This window comes from Amphiura filiformis, chromosome 3, assembly GCF_039555335.1.
Source record: "Amphiura filiformis chromosome 3, Afil_fr2py, whole genome shotgun sequence".
Lineage (NCBI taxonomy): Eukaryota > Metazoa > Echinodermata > Ophiuroidea > Amphilepidida > Amphiuridae > Amphiura > Amphiura filiformis.
In genome coordinates, this window is record NC_092630.1 from 61,892,135 (window position 1) to 61,907,276 (window position 15,142).

General features: G+C 38.6%; 1 protein-coding gene across 1 annotated transcript; it reads right to left on the bottom strand.

Moving 5' to 3' along the window:
• Positions 1 to 986: 986 nt before the first annotated feature.
• LOC140147734 (sulfotransferase 6B1-like) lies at positions 987 to 14,850 on the bottom strand. Its single transcript, XM_072169492.1, has 7 exons — positions 14,700 to 14,850; positions 13,581 to 13,792; positions 6,533 to 6,786; positions 5,764 to 5,890; positions 3,525 to 3,622; positions 2,429 to 2,597; positions 987 to 1,354 (listed from the first exon to the last, which is right to left on the bottom strand). Exons 2-7 carry the CDS (start codon positions 13,762 to 13,764, stop codon positions 1,245 to 1,247), a joined length of 942 nt encoding a protein of 313 aa, XP_072025593.1. The 5' UTR covers positions 13,765 to 13,792; positions 14,700 to 14,850; the 3' UTR covers positions 987 to 1,244.
• Positions 14,851 to 15,142: the final 292 nt, after the last annotated feature.

Genomic DNA, 15,142 nt, shown 5'->3' on the forward strand with positions numbered 1-15,142 from the left:
TTATTTATTTATTTTATTTATTTGGTATATTAGTTAGTAGGCCTAGTTAGTAATATTCCATGATAGGCCTACGTCGGTTTATTATTGATTGTTGACAACTTGATTGATTGATCGATTGATAGTCATTTCACATTATATTCCTAGTTTATAGGCCAATTTGAATAACATCGTACATTAGATAAATAGACCTATCAGTATTGATTTATTCTATTCAGCAATATCAAGGATTACTATCAAACTTCTCATAGCTGATTGTCAGTTGGCTCAGTGGTAACGCAGTAGGTTTTACAACACCGAGGTCCCGGGTTCGATTCCCACCTCTGCCTATTTTTTGCAAGGCTGAGAAAAAAATGAAATTTCTAGACTGCAAACTTATTTGGCGCGCGATCTGAGCTGGTCCTTTTCTGGTGGCTGTGTCTGTTACAGGCACACTCCCTCTGCATCCAAACCAGGTTCACGCTCATTACACCTCCCTTAAACCAGCTTTCTATGATATTGATCTTCCGTCATGCGACATGCACATAAATAGAGTTGTGTATAATAGTGTACATCACTGAAGTCATAATCTGTCAAGTGCCTATTGTAATGTCTGTGGAAATATTTCGATGGTCTATATATTTTCACAGTGAAATCAGCTTAGGCTATTTCGTAGTCTCTTGTCAATGCTTTCAAACTAAATCAATGCTTTCAAATGTAGACTGCTTTGTTCGACTTCTCTGCTCGTGAATATTGCACTGCGAAATTTAAACATTTCTTTTGTATACTTAGATCAGGTAACTCGAAAATCCTGTAATTTTATTCGTCACACCACTTATAAGAAACTGAAACCAAAACCGAAACTACCTGCCACAAATGTTTAGTTTTAAACAAAAGGTAGAAACAATGAGTTCGATATCTTGTGATTCAAGTGGTTAGGCAGGACAATAGGAAACCACGTGACCAAAACCAAAACCAAAACTAAAACTATATATTTGAAATGAGGCAGAGTAACTATGTTTTTGCTCGTCATGGTAGTAAAAAATGAGCCCTTAGGCAGTTCATTCACTGAGTGGGTAGATACCCATGCTATGTTCAAAAATATATGCAAAACACAGGCATGTTGCTTGACAAAGTGAAGTTGGAGGGAATATATATATAGGTCGTATGTGATGTAAAATGAAACTGCCAGTAGCTTGTGATATATATAAACAATCATCTTATAACAATTGGACATAATTATTGTCACATGCTCAAAAGTCTTGATTTCATTCAAAATCCATGTGAAGATCCGATCCTTCCATCTTCTCTCGATAAAGCTTATCGAATGCTTCGTTTTGAGCCACTGTAAACTGTGTCTTCCAGTCTCCAACTATACCTACAAATAGAGATGATAATAACACACTGAGAATGAAATTTTCTTTAAAACATTATATTATACAGGGTGTACCAAAAGTTCCTTTACCATTTTTAAATTGCGATAACTAAAACGTCAGTTAAAAGCCTTCGTTTTTGTTATGAATTGTTCAAAATGAACAAAATGTACAGGTAAAATCAGCAACAATAGTATTATGCATGCTTTCCTTAGGGGCTGTGCAATAATTATGAACCCTGGGGGAGGGTAAAATTGGGGGGGGGGCAAGAATTTTTTGGGAGCCGCAAGGGGGGACAAGCAATTTTTGGCCAGCCGAGAGGGGGGAGCGATTTTTGGCACACATTCATGGGCGCGTTTTAAATAAAACGCTCTAAAAAGACTTCGAAAAACAGTACGGAAACGCTTTAATATGCACATTTTCCTACTGGCTGCGCTCGTAACATATAGGGAGAGCGTGTCGCAATGGTTAGGGTACTTGCCTTTAGTGCATGAGGTCCCGGGTTCGATTCCCGGCGGTGGCGATTTGCTGGGATATTGACTTGGGAAAAAAAAGTCTGAAATTAATTGGCAACTTCTGTAGATTAAATTCAGACTTCCGCTCTCCCCGTGGTTCATTTAGAATTGGGTAAATGAATCATGAAAGTACTCCGTCCTTCGGAGGGGACGTTAAGCCGTCGGTCCCGTGTACAGAGAGCCATACCTGTACATGTATCTCGCAGCCAGTTTCGAAAAGAGTAGGGTGTTAACCCCTGACTGTTCCCAACCCGTCCCAGTGTTCAAATGGACCCCAATGGAAATAAGCTTCAATAGAGGCTTTCTTGGGTTATCCAGGGTTGTCAAAACCCGAACAAATCAAATCAAATCAAAATATCTAGACCATTTAAGGTTTGCAAATTAGGATCCCAAAAATTTGGCATGTGCAAGGGGAGGGGGCAAAGTTTTGGGCGGGCCGAGGGGGGGGGGAGCAAGCGATTTTTGGCGGGCCGGGGGGGAAGCGAATTTTGCGGACCGTTTGGAAAATCAAACCCGGGGGGGGGGGGGCTCATAATTATTGCGCAGCCCCTTATTTGGTATTACCTTTCCTGATTATAGACGGTGCTCCAATTTTTCCTGATTTATTTTCGACTGTGTTAAATCTGTGTTTCATACTGTCTACCGTAGCCTTGTCAACTACACGGTCTATGGCTTCGTCTGATAGAGGGCGTCCTAGAAAATCCGCTACTTGGACCACTGCTGTTCTAAGATCCTGTTAAAGTACCAAAATAGAACAGAAGACCTCAGCAAAACTAATCTTCTAAACCAAAACTAAACCTGGGGCCACTTCCCAGCAAACACAAAAACGTTTTAAATACGTTATATTTTGGCGTTTGGTAAAAACGTTTTAATAACATAAAAATGTCGGGTTATGTAAAGGTCATGAAAACGTTTTAAAATGTTTTGTATGAAAACACACTACAACAATATTTTTAAAAATGTTTTCAAAATGTTCTTGTAAACTATTTTTGCAAACAATTATTTTTGCCAAATATTTTGTCAACACTTAAATAACACTATGTTAAAATATTTGCACCCAGCAAACACAGAAATGTTCTTAAAATGTTTTTTTTCAAAACGTTTTAATAACATTTAAATGTCGGGTTATATAAAGGTCATGAAAACGTTTTTAAACGTTATTGCAAATATTTTGGGCAAAGATTTTTTTCGCGAATGATGTCGAAAATGTTTTGTGTTTGCTGGGTTAACACAAATGACCATACGGGTATTACTCATATTTCTGTTGTTTCAGGTGGTTTTCAACCTGAAAGCCAAGAAATACGCTTGATTTTGACTGTTTGCAGCTCCAAAAAAACCCTTTTACTTGTTCGCAGCTCCAAAAGACCCCTTTAGCGGTACGCTGTCAGCTACACCCATCAAAATTTAGGGGGGGGGGGAAGGACATACCCACCAAAAATTTATGATTTCCCCCGGATTACCTCACCTTTTTGAATGTGAGGTTTACATGCTCCATGTTAAGGTAATTCGCGTAACTGTGCACGAAATGAGCTGCTTGATAACTGCTTGATGTCTCGCCAAGGTTTGATTACAAACGGATCCATTTTCAAATAATGTATACTACGAAAATAACTAAAAGAGAAAGGAATCATAAGTATTCATTTGTTTATTTTGAACTCACCCGTTTCATATCTTCATATTTGAGAAATAGGAAATTTTCATCAAGGCGATGTTTGTTCCAAAAGTTCAAGTTGTAGGTAAAGTAGTTCCCCCAAACCACTACAAAAAAAAAGGAGATATGTGAGGAAAGTGAGGGGGAAATTATGTGACTAATGTCGGAAAATAGACGAGAATTGAGCGAGCTTTTTGATCATTGGCGCCACAGCAATAACACAATCAACTTGGTAGAGGTCACAGGTACAACTTGAGAAGTTTAGCTGAACTTCACGACGATTGTTGTATTTAAAATAAACAAATAATTTATGGGATTACTTTTACTTACGAAACCGTGGCCTCAAAGAAAATGACAAAAGAAAGTTAAACTTGTACACCCCTCCCCTCTCCCAGGGCCCCCTCACAGACACCTCTTTCACCCTACATATGTCATGAGAGCTCATGAGGTGCCACTTTGCTCTTTATAATATAATATTGATTTTGAACCAGCTGACCAGAACAGCAGCTTCAGCAGGAAGCCTGTGTTTCATCATCAGTGTTTCTAAATGTGAGAACATGACCATCAACTGCAATCATTCGGAGACAAAAATCCGTGATATGTTCAAAAATCCGTGAAAAATCTACAATCCAACACAGATTTTTCACGGATTTTTCAACCAGTCACAGATTCAGGAAAATGTTTCCTAGTGAATTCACAGCCACTACTTCAAATATATGATCTGAACATCAAGCGCATCGACCATGACCATGTTTAGTAATGAAAAGATCTTAAAAAGAGTCAAAAGAGAGAAAAAGTCATGACAACTAAACTGGGACATATCCTGAGGATGCAGAAAGATGAACTCTGCAGAACACAATGTTCCACAATCCCATTGATTGTTTTACATACATAAATGGTTAGGGATGAAAAGAATTTTGTATCTCTCAAACCCAATTGAAGCAACATAATTTCGTCAGTGAACAACTGACCGTTTCAAAGTTCATTGTTGTTGTTGTGATGATCCACCGGCGGGAAGTCACTTCCAGTAGTGATATTAATCTTATTTGCAGTTTCCAACAGTGTTTCATAAAAATAAAATTTAAAATAAATGTATTTCTTAATTATCAAACCTGATGAACCTGTTTTAGAACTGTTGGCATGGTTGGACGAACTTTGCCAACATTTAAAGCCTTAAAGGGCATTTCGTGATCCACAGCCTCATCCCCCCACTTTTCTCAAAAAAAGTTGAGATTTTTATATCACTGGAAACCTCTGGCTACATAATATTTATGTACAAAATATTTCTTGCAGATTAATTCGTTTAGCAAAGATATCGTGAAATTTGAATTTCGTTCTGGTGCACCAGAACGAAATTACAACGTATTGTCTATGGAGCAGTGTAATACACATAATCATAGACAATACGTCAACTGAAATTTTGGGAATGTGCTTTTTTCGTGGATATGTACTGGAAAATGTCATAAAAAGAGGATGCTAGGATCACGAAATACTCCTTTAATGTACGATTTCCGTTGAATATTAATTTTTATATTTTTTATTCAAAATGTTGAAATAATATTAGTAATAACTGACGGGAAGGGTTGCTGTCCATTTTAAGTTGAAATAACATGGTAAACTGAAAGAAACTCCATTGGTTATTTTGGCTATTTAACATGCAGTTCTATGGGAGGACATATGTGACCCCTCGGCACAACTGAGCCCTGAAGTCGTCAATCATCATTTTTGAGATATTCAACCAAAATATTCTGCTTGAAATTAGCTTTAAAATGATGTATATCATGTCTATAGTACTTGACATTTAAGTAGTGAAAAATCAATAAAACAGTCAATAAATCCTTTGTTTCCTATTGTTTATTGTTAAGTTCGATGGAGCATATCTCAATAGTGGCACTGGCGACATCCGGGCTCAGTTGTGCCGAGGGGTCACATATTATCATAATTTTTAAAATTATGATAGGGGCCTAATATGTCGAACTTTGCTCTGTTGACCTACAAAGACAACAAATTTGGCAGATTACATTTATGTGCAAGTTGGGACATGTGTAAACATTACAAAATATGCAAAAAAATCAGGTTTGAAAAAAAATTAACCAATTTCATATTATAAGATCGTACATTATGGCTTTAATGGCAAATGCCATTAAAATTAATGTTATCTTATGCTCTTATCCAAACATGCTAATATACAATTTGAAATACCATTCTGAGTCAACAGACATGTTCTCTTAGATCTATTTATTCTTACTCTCGTCAGTGCAGTACTGTTCAAAGAATGTATTCCACTGCTCATATTTGGGGTTGAATTTTTTGGGTCGAAGAAAGTGCCACATAGAGACGGCTAGATCCTTGGGATTGCGAAGAACAAACACGATCTGAAAATAAACCAGAATCAATTGATCAATCAATCAATCAATCAATCCACCAACCAGACAATCATTAAATTATTCAATCATTCAACCCGTCAACATGATCAATTGATTGATCGATCGATCGATCCACCCAGTCATCCATCCACTCACTCATCCATATTATTAAAGGGGGTTAACCCTATCGGTTTAGAATATGGATTGTCTTACATACGATGTCAAATATCGCCCCCTTTATGCATCTATGTGAGAAAATGGGAGAGCGTAAATAATAAGCATAATTAGAAGGGGCGTAGCCAGCTTTCTAGGTCGGGGGGGGCAAAATAAAATTTTTGGGGGGCACAGACGAAAAAAATTGCAGTTGCATCATACAATACATAGAGACTGTATGTCTTCGAGCTCCCTGAAAAGGGCCTTATTGGGATGATGTATGAAGCAAATGGTATTTTACACTATTTTCGCCCATTATCCGGCTAAATAAGGGCTTTATTGTTACAATGTGCGCAAAAATGTTGTATTTTACACTATTTTGGCCCTGTATTTTGCCCTTTTTCTTTTCCTTTGCCCTCCTGATTTTCTCTTTTCTCAGAGGGGCACTTTCTCTTTAATTTTTTGTTTTTTTTACCTTTCCTTGGTGTAATCTTTTACCTTTCCTTTCCCTTGATATATTTGTTTTGGCATCATATGCTCAGGTAGATGTGTCATGAACACTCTAGGAGATGGCCAATCCTTCCCTCGCTCATACGTAGGTATTCTCATGTGAGATGGTAAATGTTCAGGAGGTTTAGCCCCGGGTTGAGTGATATCAAATTCCATTGGCTTGGGCTGTTTAGTACGGTCGATATTTTCCTCATGTCCATCTGCGAGCACAAGATTAACGATTTCAACTGCCCAATGTGTTCCTGAAATTGCATAAGGTAAAGTTCCCATGATGCAGTTATGTCTATAGTAGAATTCACCACGACCTTAAACCACATTAAAAGCTATTAAACTAAGATAACACTCATTGAAAACAGCTCAACTATGTTAAATCAGATCTTATCTGGTCAAATACACGCTACACATGTTTCTGTTTTCACTTCACTTACTTCACTTCACTTAAAGCTTTCCTCCCATGACACAGGTAGGTCCTGGAGATAGCTGCCTAGCCACTATGCTTCGCCACTCAGCTCTGTTGTTTGCCATCCGACCGGCTTCTACTACGGATTGGATTCCCACTGCACTGCAGTTTGCTTTGATGTTGTCCATCCAGCGCATTGGGGGTCTTCCTTTAGGTCGTTTCCCTGGGATTCGTCCTTCTAATATGATTTTTGGATATCTGGATGGAGGCATTCTTTTCACATGGCCATAGTAGGACAGCTGTTTTGCACGGATCTTGTTCATTACAGTGCACTGGTAATCAAGGGTGTCTCTGATTGAGGTGTTCCTAATCCTGTCCCTTCTAGTAACACCCAGGATTTTTCTGAGACAAGCCATTTCAAATACCAGAAGTCGCTGCTCATCACGTTTTTTGATTGTCCAGGCTTCAGAGGCATAGGTTGCTATAGAAAGCACCAGTACTTTGTACAATTCCAATTTTGTTATGGTGGATATTTCTTTGGATTTCCAGATGGGGTTGAGTTTTTGCATGATGCCCATGGCCAAGCCAATTCTCCTTTTGATGTCCTTCTCGCTGCTTGCCTTTTCAGTGATCACTCCACCTAGATAGATGAATGATTCCACCTGCTCAAGGGTGGAATTTCCAATGGATATGGTGGCTTTTGCTGTTTCTCTACCAATCACCTGGACTTCGGTTTTAGCGATGTTTATGGTCAGACCAAACCTCATGCTTTCATTGTGTACTTTGTCGACTAGAGTTTGGAGGTTAATTTCAGAGTCGGCCAGTAAAACAATATCATCGGCAAATCTCAGGTTGTTGATGAGCTGTCCTTGAATTGTAATTCCAATGCCGACATCTTCAATAGCTAGGCGTAGGACCAGTTCCAGCAAGATGTTAAACAGCTGGGGGGAGAGAATGCATCCCTGTCTGACTCCTGTTTGAGTGGTGAACCAGTTTGTCAGCTCTTCATTCACTCTTACTGCACTTTTAGAGGTGTTATATAAGGCTTGGAGAAGTCTAACCATTTTTCTAGGGTAGCCTAGGTGGTCCATAGCCTTCCAAAGACCTTCTTGCCAAACAGTATCAAAAGCTTTTTGATAGTCGATGTAGCAGCAGTATAGTGGTTTCCCTATCTCCGTGCATTTTTCAGCCAGTTGTCGTAGCGAAAACAATTGGTCTACTGTACTCCTGCCTGCTCTAAATCCTGCTTGAGATTCTGAGAGGATCTCTTCAGTTTTCTTCTGGATTCTAGATTGGATGATCGAGCAAAATACTTTCCCTGCCAAGCTCAGGAGGCTGATACCTCTGTAATTTCCACAGTCCATTTTATCCTTTTTCTTAAATATGGGGACAGTGATTGCCTTCCCCCAGTCCTCAGGAATTACTTCAGACTCCCATATCTTGTTGCAGAGTTTTAGAAGAGCATTACATCCAGCTTCTCCTGCTGCCTTGATTTCTTCCGCTGATATACCATCTTCTCCTGCTGCTTTATTTCTTTTGAGGCGTTTGATGGCCAGTTCCACTTCAGATTTGAGAATGTGGGGCTCTATGTCTTCTGTTGAAGTACTTGGTAGAGACTGTAAGATACTTGTATCGGATGGGATGGGTTGATTATACAGCTCTTCATAGTTTTCTTTCCATCTGTCCTTTATTTTCTTGTCATCGGTGAGCACCTCGCCACCTTTGTCCTTTACACCTCTCATACGAGTAGATTTTGATCCAATGATGGTCTTGATGGTAGTGTAAACCTCTTTGGTTTTCTTTGCATCATTTGCATGCTCCACATCTTTGCACAGATTTTGAAGCCATACTTCTTTGCACTCTTTACACTTCCGTTTTATTTCTCTGTTGAGAAAGTTGTACCTTGGCTTTTTTGAGTTGTCTTTGAGTCTTTCCTGCTTCACCTTACTTCTTTCTTCCGTCAGCTTAAGAACTTCGGCAGTTAACCAAGGTTTTTGTCTCTGCGGTTTCTTTGCTCCTAGGACCTTGTCAGCTGTTTCATTAAAGCCTGACTTAATATTCTGCCATAGCTCTTCCGTCTCTATGTCTGTGTCGGGTAGTTCAATTAGTGGGTTAAATTTTCCACCAATTGTTACTTGGTAGTCACTGTAAGTCTGCTGTAGGTACAGTTTGCTTACATCAAATTTCTTTATCTTGCTTTGTTTCCCTCTGGATCTAAGTTTCAGTTTAATGTTGGCTAAGACAAGTTGGTGGTCAGATCCGATGTCTGCGCTGGGAAAGCTGCGCGAGGAAGCCACGCTCGTTTTCCATTTTTGTTTCTGTTTTACCTGTGCGATATTACAATGAGCTGGTATTATAGTTTCAGTTGGGTGAACGATTATAAAGCAAACGCAAGGTAACAATACTGTGTGGGCCTTCATTTTTTGGTGTTATCTAGCTGTCATTTACATATCAGGAAGGTACGACCATTTGCAGATGCCCAACCTACTCAGTTTTCAGCATACATGTAATGTATTCATTATTCTTTATTGACATCAAGTACAAAAAATATCCGTCAAGTGGTTCAGCTTTAATGCCCTTCGCAAGAGAGCGGTACACAAGTAAATGATAGTCCGTGCCCTTCCTTCCTGAAACACCAAAGTGCAAATATTTACCAACACCTAAATTAGCTAAAAATTTAGGACATTGTTACAAAACTATATTTTCTAGAATTTCAGAGAGTACTTTAAAAATTGGCCTGTTATTTTTCACACAGTGACGTTAACTAGGCAATGCCCTATACCTATAACAAACACTGTTTGTAGAGGTCACGCGTCAATGATGAGAGTACTCTGTATTGTGTATAGGAAAATGAACAGTAACTGCAGTATGCTTGTCACGATTGCTCGAAACCTCGATTGCGTTGCCCCATGTTTGAAATTGAAGGTGACCCGCAGGAAACATCTGTCCTCCCAAGGAAAAACATAGTATTGTAACGGGATTTCCCCTCTATAAATAGCTTGTTTTTCCATTATTTTGCAAGCCAAATAATCACGTGTTTTGCGGCCACATCAAGGTATTTTTTGTAGCACACTTAAGTTGTTATTGTAAAGTTCTCCATTGTATTCAGCGCGTATAAGCACCGTCAGTCAGGAAGCGGCTTCGCCCTTTGTGAGGATTTGGAAATCGCGGACGCTGATTGGACGGAGGTCAGCTGATCCAACTTTGGCGTGGGTTTTCATGTGGGCGGATTGAGAAACTTGTCAGACTAGACCGAAAGACCGACCGACTGAGTGCAGACCGTGTTACGTGATGGATAGGCGAGTACAAAGCGACGAGAGAAGACAATATTTCGACAAATGGACGGATAATATTACTTTTGTATGTTTTTCTGGAGTAAGACGAGAGTTTTGGAAGAGATGGAGATTACCGTGACAATATTTTCGTGTGTAAAAGACCGAGCAAAATTGACAGCAGCGAATGGACAATGCAAATTTACCCAGTTGACGAGTTTTAATTGTGACGACATTTTACTTCGTAGTATGCTGAGAAATGGGGAAAGATTCGCATTATTTGAGTGGATATTATCGCCTGGATTGGAGTTATATCTTCAATGGAGTTTTGGCAGCTCATGACGTACGCAATGGACATGATATTTTCAAGTGATTGAGCGAAGACGCCATTTTCTTCCAACGCATGTATTTCTGCAATGGACATTTCGCAATTAAAAAGCTGGCCAGCAAAATGTCGGATTTATTAATTTCTTCGAAAGTGCACTCGCGACAACGGCAGACAAGCATGATCGACAGGCGACGACATGGGACATTGTGTGTATATTTTTAATGTGAGTTTGTGATTTTATAATTTGATATGCATATCTAAATGTAAACAAACAATTGTGCTTCTTGAGGGGGGATGAGAGAAACAAATGTTTGCCAAATTGGGATGTGTTTTGTGCAATGTTTTGGGTTGTATTTGTTTTGAACATTGTTTTGAGAGTCAAAATATCTGAAATTGGGTCAGAGTTCAAGTTCAGGTCATTGTTTGGCAGGGATTGGGACAAAACCTTGTGGAAAGTAAATTGCATTAAAATACTATGTTTTGCAAAACAAGCAGCACAGATGATTGCAAATTGTCATGACATTTTGTGTACAGAAAGTTGACCTTTGTGTAAATAGAGATTTGAAGCTATTTTATCATGTTGATTGACATTTTGTAGCTAAAGTATGGTGCGCCAAAGGTGTCATAATTGCGATTGTGAGCATGGTTCAGATATTGTGCACTTTTCGTAAAAGTAGGCCAGGTTAAAATAATGTGTGACTTTAAATAACATGTAGTTGCATAATTTACCAAATTTGTGCATGCTGATTGCGTAATCATATTTTTGGTTTAGGCTAAATGCTCTGTGTATATTAAAGTATGTAGTGGACCATTTGATTCAAGATTTGCATAATCTATCAGTGTTATATATTGGATTTACCTTAAATGGTTGTGGTGGAGACTCTTGTGCTTCTGGGTCTCTCTTGCTTTAATTAGTTGGAAAGTACAGTAAATTTGTCAACTTCAGGTCTTCTTGCTTTCACTAGCCGGTAGTTACCTTTAAGCCCAGTAAAGCACCCCTTAATATCCAATTGTATTTCTGTGTGCATTTTGTGAATCAAAGTCCTTGGTTTATGTAAAATGCTCAATTTGTGAAATGTATAGTAAGCTATTTTCATAAAGATGTGTATTTATAACTTGAGTATGGCGAGCCATTGTTGACAAGGTTGGCATTGAAAATTGATGATTATTGTGTGACAAAAATAGATCATTTTACATTATGTGATAAATGATGCAGCCATTGTTGAAACCTTGTGCTTGTGCTGTAGACTGTCAAGTTGGGTGTTGGATGGAATTACACGGGATTTGTGTACCAACTCAGAAATGTGTGTTGATGAGTAAACAGGTTGTATTTCATTAAAGACACGTAAAAGACAGAAGAAACCCGAAGTAGAGATACTAGTAACACTGACGGGTGGCTACGGCGTATTACTGCTATACCGGAAGTTTCACTGACTTCTATGTAAAGGCTATGCAGACTCCTCGTGCACTTTGAAGTCTGTAGTGGTCCTAATGTGTCATTGTATAAAAAGCTTGTTTTTATATAAAAGATTGTCTTTCAAGTGGAAATCTGCGCAGTGGTGCAGAATGTGTTGATGTGGCTCCCAGCATCAGCTCCCGAAGGTTGTGCGCAACATAGATTTCCATGAGGACATTCGCTAAACATGTGTTCAGTGTGTAGGCGTAATATGGTTTCAAAGATAATGCTTGCAGTGTGCATTCATAATGTCATTTTTGTGAAATAATTGTAAAATGTAATATTAATGTTGGCAATTGCACTTTTGTGGTTTATGCATTTAAGAGTTGCAGATTAGGCGAGTTGTGAGAGAGCTTTAGTGAGAGTTTAGGGACGCGAAGGTTTGAGGCGCTCAAATTGCGAGTTAACATTTGTGTACAATGTTAGAGTCGTGTATGGTTCAGGATTGTGTGAGATTAAAATAGTTGGAGAATTGGCGAGTTCAAGGTAAAAAGGTGCTCAGGTGATACCAGTAGAAGGAAATAGTGTACAGTTGTAATGGACAAATTGGATTCAGGAGTGAGGTAAAAATCAATTGTAAGGTTTGGCATTTGAAATAGTTTGTGCATGAAATTAATAGTGCAGTGAACTTTGTTTATGTATTTACATGTGTCAGGTGCTTTGATGAATCCTAAAAAAAGGTACCATGTATTACTTGTCATTGTGTAGGATGCTTTGATGAACCAAATAAAAAGTATTCTTTGTCATGTAAATTGTGAAACTTTATATAAAATGATGTAATGTGTCATAGAATAAAGTATGGCAGGCCATTTGCGTCATAAAATAAAGTATGGCAGGCCATTTGGGTCATAACAGCAGATAAAAACACACTGTTGCTAATTGTTCAATTAAACAGCTGTGCATTTTAAAATTAAATCATTCCTTTCAGCCAGGTATGGTAAGCCATTTGTGACATAAACTGTTATTCATGTAGTGGAGTAAGATGCATTTTTGTAGAGTAAGAACATTTAATAAAACTTGTTAACAAATAATAATATTCATTGTTTATTGTCTTTATAAGCCTGACCAGGATTCCTTTGACGGATACCTCGGTGTGTTCTGCCACACCAACTTACCCTGATGGTGGCAATATTTTCGTTCGCATAAATCTGCGCTTTTAGAAACCAGTCTTCGCTACTTTATATTTTCCCCTAAAAGGAGGGGTGGCGCTGCTCCAAAAATTGTGGCAAATCCGCTCGGCCATTCAATAAAAAGGGTCAGCCAGCCCCACCCCCCGTTCCTTTTACAGTATCTACCATAACCAGGGAGGGGAAATATATAATGCTCTGCACCTGATACATTAGGGCTGTACCCCGGGGTGGTGAATTCTCAAAATGATCTGCCAAAAATCGCTTGCCCCCAACCATTTAGCCGTGTCAAAAATACGATTCGTGTATAAAAGAATATTATGCGCTTGAATTATATCGTGATTTTCTTTCTCATCTGTTCGTATATATATGCGACAGTAAAACTAAAATGGAAAAGAAATATTTCTTTCTTATGGATATGTCCGTATGTCTTTTCCTGAGTCTCGTTATTACCTGCTTTTGGATACGTTGTTACCCAGATGTCATCATCCCTGACGTCATAATCTTTCAAAGCTTTTACCACCCTCTCAGACACCATCCAAGGAAACGGTACCCCATCATGAACTACTTCCGAAGGCAAATCATTGCCTTTCAGGTCAGATAATGAATCATTTTTCTCGGGCTTTTCATCTGCCATTTTGACTGCTTCTACTGATGTGAAGAGGCTGTGCGGTAAAAAGTAGTGGTAGAAGATCATTGTTGTAAAATAGTAAAATTGATATATCTAACTGGGGCCATGTCACATAGACGGGTTGTTAGCTTCTTATAACAATAGTTACTATAATAAACATAATCTGTTTGCTTGCCTCGTCTACCGTTGGGGCCGTCAAAGTAACTTGAGTTAGTGCTGGATATTGGGGAGGTAACACTGACGTTTGGTTTTGCGCATGCAATAAGAACAAAAACAGGGAGGGGCGGGGTTATCCAAAACTTAGTACAGGTGTGCCAATGGTAAAAATCGACCCGTATTTACAGTAGCAAATTGTTCAAAATATATGACCCATTTTTATAATGTTATTATTATAACCTCCCAAAATATGACCTATTCATATAAATCGACCTTTTGCCATAGTACCGTAGTATGGACCCATTTGTTGGTTATAGTAATAAAATTGTAAACATGGTAAATCTGGTATTTTTTTTGCAATGTACCAGTACCACACCATGAAATCAAAACAGACACATTCAAAATAATCTATTATTCTTATTCAGATCATATTTTCAATATTTCCAAATTAAGTCAAAGTAAAGTCGGCACTAGGGTAAAATACACGGATGTTCGCATTTCACATTTGGTGTCTTTCACATGTATCAAAGCGCTTTACAGTATCATCATATCTTTGGGCGGCTCTCAATAACAATATTCATAACAGTTCCCAATTTCACCCCTGGGTAGCCTGAGGCAAGTAAGGTAAAGTGCCTTGCCCAAGTGCACAATTCGATGGCCGGGGCTCGAAACCGCAATCCACCGATTGCAAGGCAGAACCCGTACCACTGCGCTACCGTTCCCCATACGTAGCGATATAATAACGTATACTTATAGGTATAAAGTAGAAGGAAATGTATACATACCGTAATTATCAGGCTTGTGAAATACACTTGTTACGTGCAACTCTGAAATACGCTCTACCCCTGGCTCTTCCACATGATATAAATTACATAGATACAATATGAACACGTATACTGCACTGCACTACCCACTCACGAAGCCAAGAAAATATTATTTAAGGTTCTTTAACAGTTCTTTCCTGTTCTTTACAATGTTTATTACAACACAATTATCATTATTTGCACGGTTGCGTAACTTGCGTTGGTGCGTAAATATCGGGGTAAATGTGAACACATGGTATAGATAAATAAACTTGGGTGTTCTTTTCAATAGAAGCTGGTGTCCCAGACACATAGATTACAATATTTATTTAATGAATCAGCTATTATTAAGGCTTTTAAGGGAACAGATAGTAACGTTTTCGCAGTATTTTTGTGGACATTAGAGCACATCAGACATAATTGAA